A 14,163-nucleotide genomic window follows, 5' to 3' on the forward strand; every position below is an offset into this window, starting at 1 on the left:
AGACAGACAGACAGACAGACAGACAGACAGACAGACAGACAGACAGACAGACAGACAGACAGACAGATAGATAGATAGATAGATAGATAGATAGATAGATAGATAGATAGATAGATAGATAGATAGATAGATAGATAGATAGATAGATAGATAGATAGATAGATAGATAGATAGATTTTGCCAAGGCAGATGTGTTCTTCCTGTGGAGGTTTCAAAGACCCTTCTTACCATTGCAAATTGCAGACTTCGCCACAGCTTTTGAAAAGCAGTTGTCTTTGCAATAACTACTAAAAAGCATTACAACCAAACCCTGACATGCTGAAAAGGCCTATCTTTATGACGCCCGTCAAGAAAAAGCACTATAATCACAATGCTTTTATTTCAGAACGCCGGAGTCTGTCTGTTTCTGCCTGTCGCCTCCCGATCCATCTCCATCCTTTACGCCCGCGGATCAATACGGCTGAAAAGTTTCTCAGAGCCTCTAAATGTCACTGTCTCACGACTCACAGATAATTCATCCAGAGCTGAACTCGGCGGAACAAACCTCCAATGACAAATGTCCCTGATACCGCAAGCTGAAAAGCAACAACAAATGACAGCGCCGACTTCCAGTTCACCTATTTAAAGAGTGATTTGTCTGAGGGAATGTAACAGCAATTGCTTTCCAACAGAACTATTTTTATACTGAAATAAATTGGTTTGGATGTGGCGAAATGGCCGAAAACCAGACAGATTTAGTGAGTCATCCCGCTATCTCTGACGCAAGATATAAAAAAGACACAATAGCATTAATCAATAACCTATTAAATCTCTGTCAAAAAAGCTAACCGCAGAATCAGACCATAAGACATGTTCACATACTGTTGGTGTGAATGGCACACAACCTACTTTTTTAAATTAATAGTAGCAAATAGTATGAAGTGTGCAGGGCTTGTTCAGTTACAAAAATGAACCGAAATCCAGTCATACAAATGGAATGTGTACTTTTTCATCCATGTTTTAATTTAAACTAATTTTGCCAAAAAAAAAAAAACCTTTCACATTTTGTTGGTTTTAATAGATTTATTGTTAAAGTATTATGTGCTGTTAACCATAAATAAACTTTTTTTTTTTTTTTTTACCTGAAATAAAATGAACATTCTATTTTCTGGTTGACTAGTAGTCATTCATTTCAAGCATTAGTCGCACATTTAATAAACCATATAAATCATAATAAAAAGCCTTTAATTGACTACATAGTCTAATAAATGCTCAAGCGCACACGAAAAAAAAGAAGAAGCTTGAAACAGTGCACCAGCATATATAATAATTATGAATGTTTTAGGGAAAAACAGCAATGAGACTGCACTGACGTTTTAATAATTTAATAAATTAATAAACTAGTGCTTTCTTTGTTTTGGCCACTGAATAAAAAAATGGTAATTGCCACTTTTTATCTCACCATTTTGACATAAACATAAACACGCAATTGCGAGATATGAAGTCACTACTGCGGGATATAAACTTGAATTATGAGAAATATAACAGAATTATAAGACATAAACTCAAAATTGTTTATGTTGAGTAATTATTTCTAATTTTGAGGGGGAAAAACAGTTATTCTGACTTGCAAATGCGTGTTATGAAGACAGAACTTTGAAATATTAAAAAAAAAGTCAGAACTGCCGATTTATATCTCGCAATTCAGACTTTTTTTCTTGCACTTTTAAGTTTATATCATGAAATTCTGAGAGCAAAAAAAGTCAGAATTATGAGTTCATATCTCGCAATTCTGATGTTTCAACTCACAATTGTGAATTCATATCTCACAATTCTAAGAAAAAAGTACGAATTATGATTTTATAGATTGCAATTCTGACTTTTTAACTCACAATTGTGAGCTTATATCATGCAATTCTGAAAAAGAAAGTCAGAATTGAGTTCATATCTTGCAATTCTGACTTTTTAACTTACGATTTGGAGTTTATATCACGCAAATCTGAGAAAAAAGTCAGAATTATGAGTTTATATCTCGCAATTCTGACTTTTTAACTCGCAATTGTGAGTTTATATGATGCAATTCTAAGAAGAAAAAAAAAGTCAGAACTATTATGGTGCGTTCACACCGGACGCGACTTGCGCGGAAAAAACACGCTATTCGCGCGTAGTTGAACGCTTGAACATTTGAGTTTACTCGCGTCATTCGCGCGTGACATTTTCTTCACAACAGACGCAAATTCGCGTCAAGGGAGGGGCTTCTGCCACTCGTCAGCGGGAAAGTAGTTGTAAAATAGGTGAATGAGCTCAATTTGCCAGCTTTAGCTTGCTTGTAGTCTCAATATGTATGTATATGTAGGTCAAATTGAGTAAAGAGCGTTTTTTAAAACTAACCAGATTGTCCGACCTCTTCACTCACTTTAATCCTAGCAAGATCCCTTTTATTCCTGTTTCTACAAAAGTCCAAAGATGTATTGTACAGCTCCGAGGAACCACAGACAGCAACGGTGATTTTGTCCGCCATTGTTGTTTCGGATTTCTGCCTCCGTCACTACTAGAGCAAGCTCCTGATTGGTTAACGCGGCGCGGATTTTCGCCAAAGTTCAGGTTTTTGAACTCGCGCGGCAATCGCTTGAAACGCTCAATGCGCACCGCGCCATTCGCGCTATTCGCGCGTTTCACGCCGCAGGATGGCTATTCGCGTCTTTGCATTGACTTAACATGTAAATCACTCGCGCTTGCCGCTTCATTCGCGTCCGGTGTGAACGCACCTTTAGTTTATTTCTCGCAATTCTGACTTTTTAACTCATAATTGCTAAAAAAAAAAAAAAAAGTCTGAATTGCGAGATACAAAGTCACAATTACCTTTTTTTTATTCAGTGGCGGAAATGGACTTCCATAGATGACCACCATTTTTGCTTAAAAAAAAGAAGTGATAAAAATATTGTAGAGTTATTTCTATCTTTTGCTGTGTGCTGTGTTTCCATTTCCAAACATTTGTTTTGCCATTAAGTGTAATAATCCAGTGAGATTTTTGTTTGCACAAGGAGTCTGACAACAGCCAGAGATCTGATCTCATTATCATCTAATCTGTCTGGAATGACATGAAAAAAACAGAACAAACCGAGACAAAATCCAGAAGAACTGTGGCAACGTCTCAAAGATGCTTCAAGAGACCCTCCTGCAAAGCTACCTGAAAAACGACATGCAAGTGCACCTATAGGGCAAAAGCTGCTTTAAATGCAAAGGATGGTCACACAGAAGTTAATTGATAAAGAAACTATGTATGGCATTATGTTTGACAGCATCCTCATTTTACAGCATTTTTGCACAAGTGCCTAAAACTTTTAACAGTACTGTAGCTTTGCAGGTAGATTTTTTGAAGCATCTTGGAGACGATGCCAGAGTTCTTCTGGATTTAGTGTGTCTCAGTTTGTTCTGTTTCTTCATGTCGTTCCAGACTGCACGATGATGTGATCAGATCTCTAGCTGTTGTCAGACTGCAAACAAAAATCTCACTGGATTAACGGCAAAATGAATGCTTGGAAAAGTAAACTGATATTTCTTACTGACATGCTACATAGAGAAAAAGCTAAATAAATACTAAAGAGAGAAATAACTGACTTAAAACCATTTTTAGCTGGTCAAAATACTTGTGTTCTAATAATTTTGGCCACTACTGTAAATGTTTAGAAATCCTTTTTTTATTTAATTAAACCCTTAAGACTCAAAAAAAAAAAAAACAGATTTCTTTGGGTCCTACAAATCCATAAGCCTACACATTTATAATAACAGAAAGCACCATTGAATGAATGCAGAATAATGCCATATATGGCAACTGATGGGCCGCTGCATGTTTTCGTACCTGAGCTGTTTGAGGAACTGTATGTCGGAGCTGCTGCTGATGAGTTTGATGAACTCCTCGTAGGACGGCGCGTACGTGTATGCTTTTTTATGATGCTCGTTCACTTGCTCTCGGTGCTCTAACTGAGCTAGCAGCATGCGGTTAATGTAGTCCGGATCGCTCAACACGTCCACCAATGGCTTTAGAACTACAAAGAGAAAGAGAGAGAACAAGTTAATAGCTTTGTACTAAACCCAGTGAGCTGACAACCTCAACATGTAGGGCTGTTCCAAAGGGTAGGCAGCATAATTATATTGCTTTCCACACAAACGACTAGCTCCTCATAATTGAACCACAGTAAAGCAAACCTTTTAAAAAGGTAATTACTAGCTGCACATGAAGTTACTCAGTAGCTGTATGAAATCTCTAAATATATATCTATCCAATTATATTATTAATCTTTACTATTAAAACATTTTGCAAAAGATCTCAATTAGGGTGATAGCATTATATGAACATACATATTCAAACAACAAATAAAAATTACAATTATACAAAATATAAACTACCAGTGAAAAGATTGAATGTTTTTTAAAGAATTCTCTTCTGCTCACCAAGACTGCATTTATTTGATCCAAAATACAATAAAAGCAGTAATATTGTGAAATAGTTTTACTATTTAAAATAGCTGCTTTCTATTTGAATATATTTTAAAATGTAATTTATTCCTGTAATCAAAGCTACATTTCCAGTCTTCAGTGTCACAGTGTCTTGGGAGTATTTATTTATTTATACATTTTTGGGGGAAATAAATTATAGAAATAATACTTTTATTTAGCAAGGATGCTTTAAATTGATCAAAAGATTTCTATTTCAGAAAATGAATGTTCTTCTAAACTTTCTATGCATTAAAGAAACCTTAAAAAATTATACTCAGCTGTTTTTAACATAATAATAATAATAATAATAATAATAATAATAATAATAATAATAATAATAATAATAATAATAATAATAATAAATGTTTCTGGGCAGTAAATCATAATATTAGAATGATTTCTGAAGGATCATGTGACTGGAGTAATTATGCTAAAATTTCCGAAAACAGGAAAAGATATCATTTTAAAATATATTCAAATAGAAAACAGTTATTTTAAATAGTAAAAATATTTCAAAGTTTTACTGTTTTTGCTGTACTTTGGATCGAATAAATGAAGGCTTGGTGAGCAGAAGAGACTTTAAAAAACAAAAAAATCTTCCTGTTTAAAAACTTTTGACTGGTAGTTTATTTCACTGAAAAAAGAAATTAAACAAATTTTATAAAAAATTCAAACAATAAAAAAGAATAAAAATGATGGAAAACAATCATGAATCATTCTGATTTGTAAAAATACAGTCATCTGCAAACATGCTCAAATGAACTGTTGAATCATTCAAATTAGTTCATTTGCACTGTATGAACAAATGATTTATTAAAAATCATACTTCCCAAATTTATATATGACAGCGTGCATTTGATTATGTAAATACAGTGACAAATAAATCTTTATTTATATTACATTTATTTACAAAAGCAAAATATCTCAATTTGAGTGACAGCAGCACATGAGCATACATACATATTTAGACTAAATACAATAAATAAATAAATTCATAAAATATTTACAATTTATATAACCAAGAAAAAAACATCTAAAAAAGGAATGAATCAAAACATAAAACATAAAAAAAATATTTTTTTGTAAATATTTAAATGGAAATTTCAAACAAGATAAAAGATTCAAATGGGGAAATAATTAAGAAAAAAAATTATGAATTGTTCTGATTCTATCCAATTGAATAAACTTATTTTCACTTAACTGTACGAACAAATCAATTCTGAGTTAAATTCTACCATGCATTTCACTTGAGGTGTACTATTAAGGTAAGAAATGGAGATTCTGCCAATGCACAACCTCAAATTGATCTTTTATCAAGGGTTTTGTTGAAACGCTGCCTTAAATAGTATCTATTTTTTTAGACTGCAGAAATCATTTATTGGAGTCTGTTTTACGAGAAAATACCATTTCAGTCTTTTTACTTAAAAATTGCATATTTAATTCAGTGTCCTTCTTTGTATTCAGAAACATTGGCCATTTTTGAGTAGGAAATCCTACAGCTAATTATTTTCAGTGTACATGGGTTTTGGAACAGAGCTAATTATAATTCACAATCAGACTGTTATTCTCAAAACCTCATCACGCTTTTGTCAATCTCTTGTCCGTCACTCATTATGATGAAATCTCTAAACCTCCTCAGGAGCTTGTTGACGTAGCGTTGATGAGGAACGCTGAGCCGCAGCAGACGGAGCACGAGGCAGTGCCTCATTACTGCCAGACAGAGCTGGCGGATGACGTCGCGGCCTGAAAAAAAATGAGTGGCAACCTGCCAGCCTGAGACAACAGATGCAAATGTTTCCTCCAGTATAACCCCGGACCAGAGGAACATGGGTTAGCAGTTAATCTAGCAGCTGCATCCTGAGGATTTAAAAAAATCTTTTAGTATATTCTTGTGGCGATAAACCGTTAGCCTTGCAGGCATCAGTCTGTCAACAAAAAAGTCTCTGGTCAACCACATTTTGAAGAATAAACAATGCTATTTTTGCTGCTCAACAGGTTTTATAATGCATTCAGAAGACCCTTTTATTCCAAAAAGGTTGAGATTGAATTCAAGGTATGCATTTTATCAGTTCAATCATTCCATGGGAAACAAATCCATTACCTAGTGCTATGCTCTATTATTGCTCTATGTAGGAAGTTCGAAATTCCCACTTTCCAAGTTGAGAATGAAAGGCAGCATTGAGACATGGAAAGTTGAAAATACCTGGGAAAACCATAAACTTCACAGATTTAAAGGAACAGTTCACTCAAACATTGACCCTCAGGCCATCCAATATGTAAAGTTGAGGTCAAAAGTTTACATACAGCTTGCAGAATCTGCAAAATTGTTATTATTTTACTAAAATTAATTTTTCATTTAGTACTGACCTGAATAAGATATTTCACAAAAAGGTGTTTATATTTAGTCAACGAGAGAAAATAATAGTTACATTTATATAAATGACCCTGTTCAAAAGTTTGCATACACCTAAATCTTAATACTGTGTTGTTACTTGAATGATCCACAGCTGTGTTTTTTATTTTTTTGTTGTTAGTGATAGTTGTTCATGAGTCATAAACTTCCCACTGTTCTTCAGAAAAATCCTTCAGGTCACTTAAATTCTTTGGTTTTTCAGCATTTTTGTGCATTTGAACCCTCTCCAACAATGACTGTATGATTTTGAGATCCCTCTTTTCACACTGAGGACAACTGAGGGACTCATATGCAACTATTACAGAAGGTTCAAACGCTCACTGATGCTTCAGAAGAAAACACAATGCATTGAGAAACTTGAAGATCAGGGTAAGTGTAACTTATTTTGTCTTCTGGGAATCATGTATAAAAATATAAAATTTAGGCAAAAAAAGTTCACATCTTCATTCTGTTCAAAAGTATTCACCCCCAGCTTCTAATGCATTGTGTTTCCTTCTAAAGCACCAGTGAGGGTTTGAACCTTCTGTAATAGTTGATATGAGTCCCTCAGTTGTCCTCAGTGTAAAAAGAGGACAACTGAATTTGTCTGAAGTACCGTAGGTAGTTTAACTGTTCAGGACAAACAAGAGACTCATGAACAACGATCACCAAACAAAAAACACAGCTGTGGATCATTCAGGTAACAACACAGTATTAAGAATCAAGTGTGTGTAAACTTTTGAACAGAGTCATTTTTTGAAATTCAAATATCATTTTCTCTTGAGGGCTATATGTAAACATCTTTTATGTGAAACATCTTATTCAGGTCAGTACTAAACAAAAAATGACACACATTTTGTATGATCCCTCTTATCTTGGTAAAATAATTTACATTTTGCAAATTCTGCAAGGTGTATGCAAACTTTTGACCTCAACTGTAGATTACTTTGTTTCTTTATCCCAACAAATTCGGGAAAATGTAGCATTACATCAGTTGCTCACCAACGAATCCTCTGCAGTGAATGGGTGCCGTCAGAATGAGAGTCCAACGTTACAATAATCTACAAGTAATCCACACCACTCCAGTCTCATTGTATTATACAAATCTATAATTAACTTTATACCGTCACTTTCAGCCATAAAATACAAGTCCATAATACATAATAAAGCTTCCTCCAGCGAAAAAAAAAACATCCCTTGTTGTCCTCTCACATCAAAATAAACCAACATATTAGTTTTGGACTGTTTTCGCTGATAAACAGTGTTTGATCTGTGCATATTTCTCTACTGATTCAGATGAGACTTTCCACTTTTTCACTGGAGAAAGCAATATTATGGATAGAGGACTTGTATTTTACCTGGAAGCAATGGTTAGATGTTTAAAAATATACAGTATTTCGCCTCACAAGATGTTAATCGATGGACTGTGGATTACTATAGCCGCTTTTCCACTATCGGGCCGAACCGTTCTCAATGCGTAACCGTTCTGTTCCGTTCCGATCCGAGCCAGTCAGCAAGGATACGGTTTGATTTTCCACTGCGGTGCAGATAACGGAACTCTTTGGAATGTAAATACAAATGCGTCAGTCGTTGCCTTGGTAATGCAAGAGTAGGCAGCCCAACTTCTACTGTTATTGTCCTTTTGGACGCGATGTTTGAGTTTTTTGATTTTATGAACTTTTCTTAATGCCCTTCTCTACAAGACACTGCGCTATAATTAAAAAAAACTTTTTCGTTTCTCTTTGCACCCTCCAGCTGTTGTTGAATTTTTCTTTCTGCACAAATATCAATATTAGAGCAAATGTTTCATCCACAGACCAAAGTGTCTCAGCCATTTGTACTTATATTTACTGTATCTGTTTACTGCGCACCCGCTTAGCCATAGAGAAACTGGTAGCCAGGCAACAGAGTGGCGACGTCATGCACACGCATTTTACCAGCCCGGCTCAGGACGGTTGTCTAACCGTGCCGAGAATTCCGGGCCGAGAACGGTTTGTGATCGTGCCGTGCCGTGCTGTACCAGGCTCAGGTGGAAACACAACTGGAACTGTACCTGACCGTTCTAAGAACGGTTTGGCACGATAGTGGAAAAGCGGCTTATGATGTTTTTATCAACTGTTTAGACTCTCATTGTGATGGCACCCATTCACTGCAAAGGTTCTGTTGGTGAGCAAGTGATATAATGCTCAATTTCTCTACATTTGTTTTAACAAAGAATCAAACTCACCTACTGTACATCCTGGATGAATAAATTGTCAGCATTACATTTCTGGGTGAAATATACCTTTAAGAAGCAAATTTTTGGTAAAGGAAATCACTTAATCATTATGTGCAAGTGACGCAGTAATCCATCATTTTTCTGTCACACTGACTGAACTACCTGCAATCATCATATCCTCAATCTCTCTCCAGCAGTCTGGCTCTGTCTGTCGCCTATAATAGATGTAATGAGTAATTTCATGGCAAATCAAAGACAATTACAATCACACATCTGGTGCTCATTGAAAATATCCTTCAATAAATGTCACGATTTGTTAAAAAAACCTGCAGATGTTTTAAGAGTTCTTAAACAAGAGCAGCATTGTAAGAAGACAGACGAGTATTGAACAGACAATCAGCTCAATCTGACAATCTAATTGTGCCAAGAGAAGTCAGTTGAGACTCTGGAGCTCAAGCCAAAAACAAGATTTTCCCAAAATCTAATTGTCAAGTTATGATACTGTCACTAAATGAACGCTTTGTTCTGTGAGCGGGGGATTTATCGGCTTGTAGAACATGAGCACCAAATCTATCTCTGCATCTCATTTTGATTCATAAAAGCAAATTATTTCTACTTATCGAAGTCTTGTATTGCGTTCAGCTGTATTGAAGAAATATCTTTTTCATTAAACCACATCAGGGGAAAGTTATGACAAACAAAAGCCAATCTGTGTAAAATAAATATTCCCATCAGTTTTCTTGCATTCCATAAGAATTGTTGTTTAATATCAGTAATACGATTAAATTATAATTTCTTCTGTCACCCATTATAGAGTGACAGTAATATCACAATACTGTTTGTTTATTACTACTATCGATAATTCGATAACGATAATTATCACGCTAAAGTTTTTTTTTTTTTGATAAAACGATAATGACAGTTCGATAAGCGCTCGATAATGTTTACGCACTATGCGTAACGCTGCGCAGGCATTTTGCAGCCTGCACTTCCGGATGCCGCACGCAGTATTTAGTTTACAGCCACAGGGCTCTACAGTGCGACCATTTCACTCGCATTTGCAACTGACTGTAAAGCGGTGCTTCAAAGGTTTCTACGTGTTTTTGCAATGTTGAGTAATGTATCACAGACACATCTCACGAATCCTTTCATAAATAAAGTGTAGAGAGAGTGTAAATAAGAGACTGGTTGCAGTAAAGAGAGCGTCGTTGATTATAATAGAGCTTTGTGAAATCGCGAACTAAGACGAGTGACAGCCTTTAATCATTTTTTAGGGAGTTTGTAAATGAGACATTGATCAGTTAAATTGACAAGAGGTTATTATTAAGTGACTTACATTGACTGACTACAACACTATAGCCTGATTTTGCTCTATTTTGTCATCAAAAGTAATCTGAAACAAGTCACAACTGCGCGCATCTCCATTCAAACACAGCGGTGTTTCGTTTATGAATGAAACGTGCTTTTTTAAACATATCTAGTGAAATGATTCAATTTCCCATTCATAAAGACAGTCACTTGGTTTACTGTCGAATGAACCACTCGTTTCGAATGAATCAAAAGAATGATATGATTCAGTAATTAAATCAGTCTCTTAGATCTGTTCAGTTATTTAAATCTTTAATATTTCTGTATTCAAAATGTTTTATTTAAAACATTAAACTCAACATGAATTTATGATTTTCATTGCACTCATGTCACCTCTGAGCCTCATTAAACACATGAAAAGGTAAAAACAAAGGTAAAAAACAAAATTCCCCTGTAAATCATTTTGAGGAGTCAAATATCACCTCATAATAGAAAGGCAATTTTTTTATCAGAGTATTGATTATTGTTTAGAATGTGCTCCTAAATCTTTTAAGGTAGGAGCACAAGTGCTCCTAGCAAGAAAAGTAAGCGCAGAGCCCTGAGCCATTATTTTTTTTTATTTATATTGTCAAACAGCTAAAACATTTTACAAAATGTTTTAAATCAGCTGCACAAAGGAATCGCATGCTGAAAAGATTTGTCTATTCTTATATTTGTTGAATGATAAACATACTCAAAAATCACTTTGCAAACTCTGCATTTACAGTCAGAGCCATGTATCATATTAAAGTTCTTATTTTTTTTTATATAACATTTTATATATTCTATTATTAGTAATAATATTGTATTCTATTGATGTTGATTTTACTAGTAATATTCTAATCTGTATTATACCTTAATTGATCATCGTTTGGAAAGTATTTGTCATGTTCTGACAATAAACCATAAATAATAATTAACTGTCTGTTTTTTCTTTCATTCAGGAGTAAAAATCTGCCTTTAAAATTGATAGACATAAAGATTTGACATTTATCGTGATAATTATCGATATCGACTGATATGAAAAAAATTATCGTGATCATTTTTTTGCCATATAGCCCAGCCCTACGAAAGTTAAAATAGATTTTAAAATATTTGAAAATAAAAGTGTATAGCAGGTTCAGTGAGAGTCACCTTTAGTAGCGACGACCTCCACCAGTAAGAGGCGCAGACTTCGTGAACGAGCGTCCCGCACGGGCAGCAGACGCAGCATGAGCAGGCGGGCGCAGCAGCGCAGGAAACACAGCTCTTCATCAGGACTGCGCAGACACGGATGCAACGGAAACGGCCGTGGTACTTCCTCCAGCCTGGAGAGACAGACAGAGAGAAAGACTATTTCTATTGCATTCAAAGCTAATAAAGCAATCTGAAAATTGAAATGGTAAAAGACAGAAATTAATATCTTGTTTTATTTAAGTTTATTTTATTTAAAGCACTATTTTTATTAACACTTTATTTTTTTGTTTTTTTTTGCAAAACAATCATGCCAGTAATGAACATTGAAAGAGTGAAATTGCAAGGTATAATTTTTGTTATTTTATTCTAATTATACTATATTATATTTGTTATATTACATTATATTATACACATTTCTTTTCTTTTTTCTTTTTTTCCTTTTTCCTTATTTTAGCGGGAAGCAACAGTTAGATGTTTAAAAACATGCCGGTTTTTTTGCTTCACAAGATGTTAATTGATGGACTGTGGATTACTTGTGGATTATTGTGATGTTTTTATCAACTGTTTGGACTTTCATTTTCACTGTCATTATATTCACACTTTTTTATTGACTTATTTTTTTTAATGCAATGCAACCATCCCAATTATTATAATTATTTATTTTTATTTGCAAAGCAACCATGCCATTAAAGTACTTTGAAAGAGAAATTGATAAAATTGCAAGATATATTAAAAAAATATATAATAATGATATTATATTATATTAACATTTCATTTTATTATATATATTTTTTTTCATTTTCTTTTACAATATGCAACGCAAAGTACTTCGCAATATATATTAATAGAATATATATAGGTTTTTTTAAACTAATGCTAATGTAATATAACAATTATTATATTATTACAATTTATTATTATTTATTTTTAATTTACTTCTTATTATTATTTATTTTTTATGCAAAGCAACCAAGCCAATTATTATTATTATTATTATTTATTTATTTTTATATGCAAAGCAAGTAAGATATAGTAATAGAATATTAACAGAATAATAATAGAAATTAATATCTTGTAATAATATAACAATCATATTGTATTATATTATAATATATATTATATTCACACTTTTTAATGCAACTAATGATAATGTAATATAAGAAATATTATATTAGTATAATTTATTATATTATATTATATTATATTATATTATATTATATTATATTATATTATATTATTCACACAAGTATTATTTACTTATTATTATTTATTTTTATATGCAAAGCAACCATGCCATTAAAGTACTTTGCAAGGGAAATTTATAAAATTGCAAGATATATTAATAGAATAATAATATAAATTAATGTCTTGTAATATAACAATCATATCATATAATATAATATATACCATTATATTATATTCACACTTTTTAAATTACTTTTTATGCAACTAATGGTAATGTAATATAACAATTATTATATTATAATTCATTATATTATACACAATTTTTTATTTACTTTTTTTATGCAAAGCAACCATGCCATTAAAGTACTTTGCAAGAGTAATTGATTAAATTGCAAGATATATTAATAGAATAATAATAGAAATGAATATCTTCTAATAATGTAATAATGATATTATATTATATTATTTAAATTTTATTTTATTTTATTTTTTTATTATTTTTATTATTTGGCAATATGCAATAAAGTATTTTGCAAGATATATTAATAGAATACATATGTTTTTTTAAAACTAATGATAAAGCAATATAATTATTATATTATATTATATTATATTATATTATATTATATTATATTATATTATATTATATTATATTTTTTTCCTTTTTTCTTTGCCACTTTGAAAAAGTGAAACTGCAAGAGATTTTTTTCCATTATATTATATTATATTAATTCTTTTATTTTTTCCTTTTTCCTTACTTGCCAATATGCAAGAAAGCACTTTGCAAGATATATTAATATAATATATATGTCGTATTTTTTTTTTACTCTAACAATAATATAATTATTATATTATGTGTTTTTCTTTTCTTTCTTGGCAACATGCAAAAAAATCATGGCAAAAAGTGAAAATTGAGATATTACAATTAAAAAATATATATATATCTTGTTTTATTTGGTTTTAATTATAATATAATATAATATAATATAATATAATATAATATAATATAATATAATATAATATAATATAATATAATATTCCTTTCTTGGCAATATGCAAAGGAGTCATGCCAATAAAGCACTTTGAAAATCAAAACGTAAAGAAGGTTATTTAATCATCTTGTTTTTATTTATTTATTTTACTATTTCTTATTTAGGCAATCACCCTGCCAAAGCATTTAACATCGAGAAAAAGCAAAAGAAAGCTCAGATCAGAAGGTTAAATCATAAAATATGAAGGGGGAAATATTTCAGACAGATAAACAAAACAGGTAGAGGAAGACAGATGAGAGGGCAGAAAAAGAGAGGCAACAGAAGATGTCTGTCCACTCAGCTAATGAGCTGTGCAGATCGATCGCTGAGACACA

General features: G+C 32.4%; 1 protein-coding gene across 1 annotated transcript in view; it reads right to left on the reverse strand.

The window, feature by feature from the left end:
• Positions 1-14,163, reverse strand: part of snx25 (sorting nexin 25) — a 74,611-nt gene that overhangs the window by 41,425 nt on the left and 19,023 nt on the right. The window contains 2 exon segments of the mRNA XM_073820196.1: positions 3,842-4,028; positions 11,571-11,743. Coding sequence (XP_073676297.1) covers positions 3,842-4,028; positions 11,571-11,743 — 360 coding nt within the window.

The sequence above is a fragment of the Garra rufa genome, chromosome 16, assembly GCF_049309525.1.
Source record: "Garra rufa chromosome 16, GarRuf1.0, whole genome shotgun sequence".
Classification (NCBI taxonomy): Eukaryota; Metazoa; Chordata; class Actinopteri; order Cypriniformes; family Cyprinidae; genus Garra; species Garra rufa.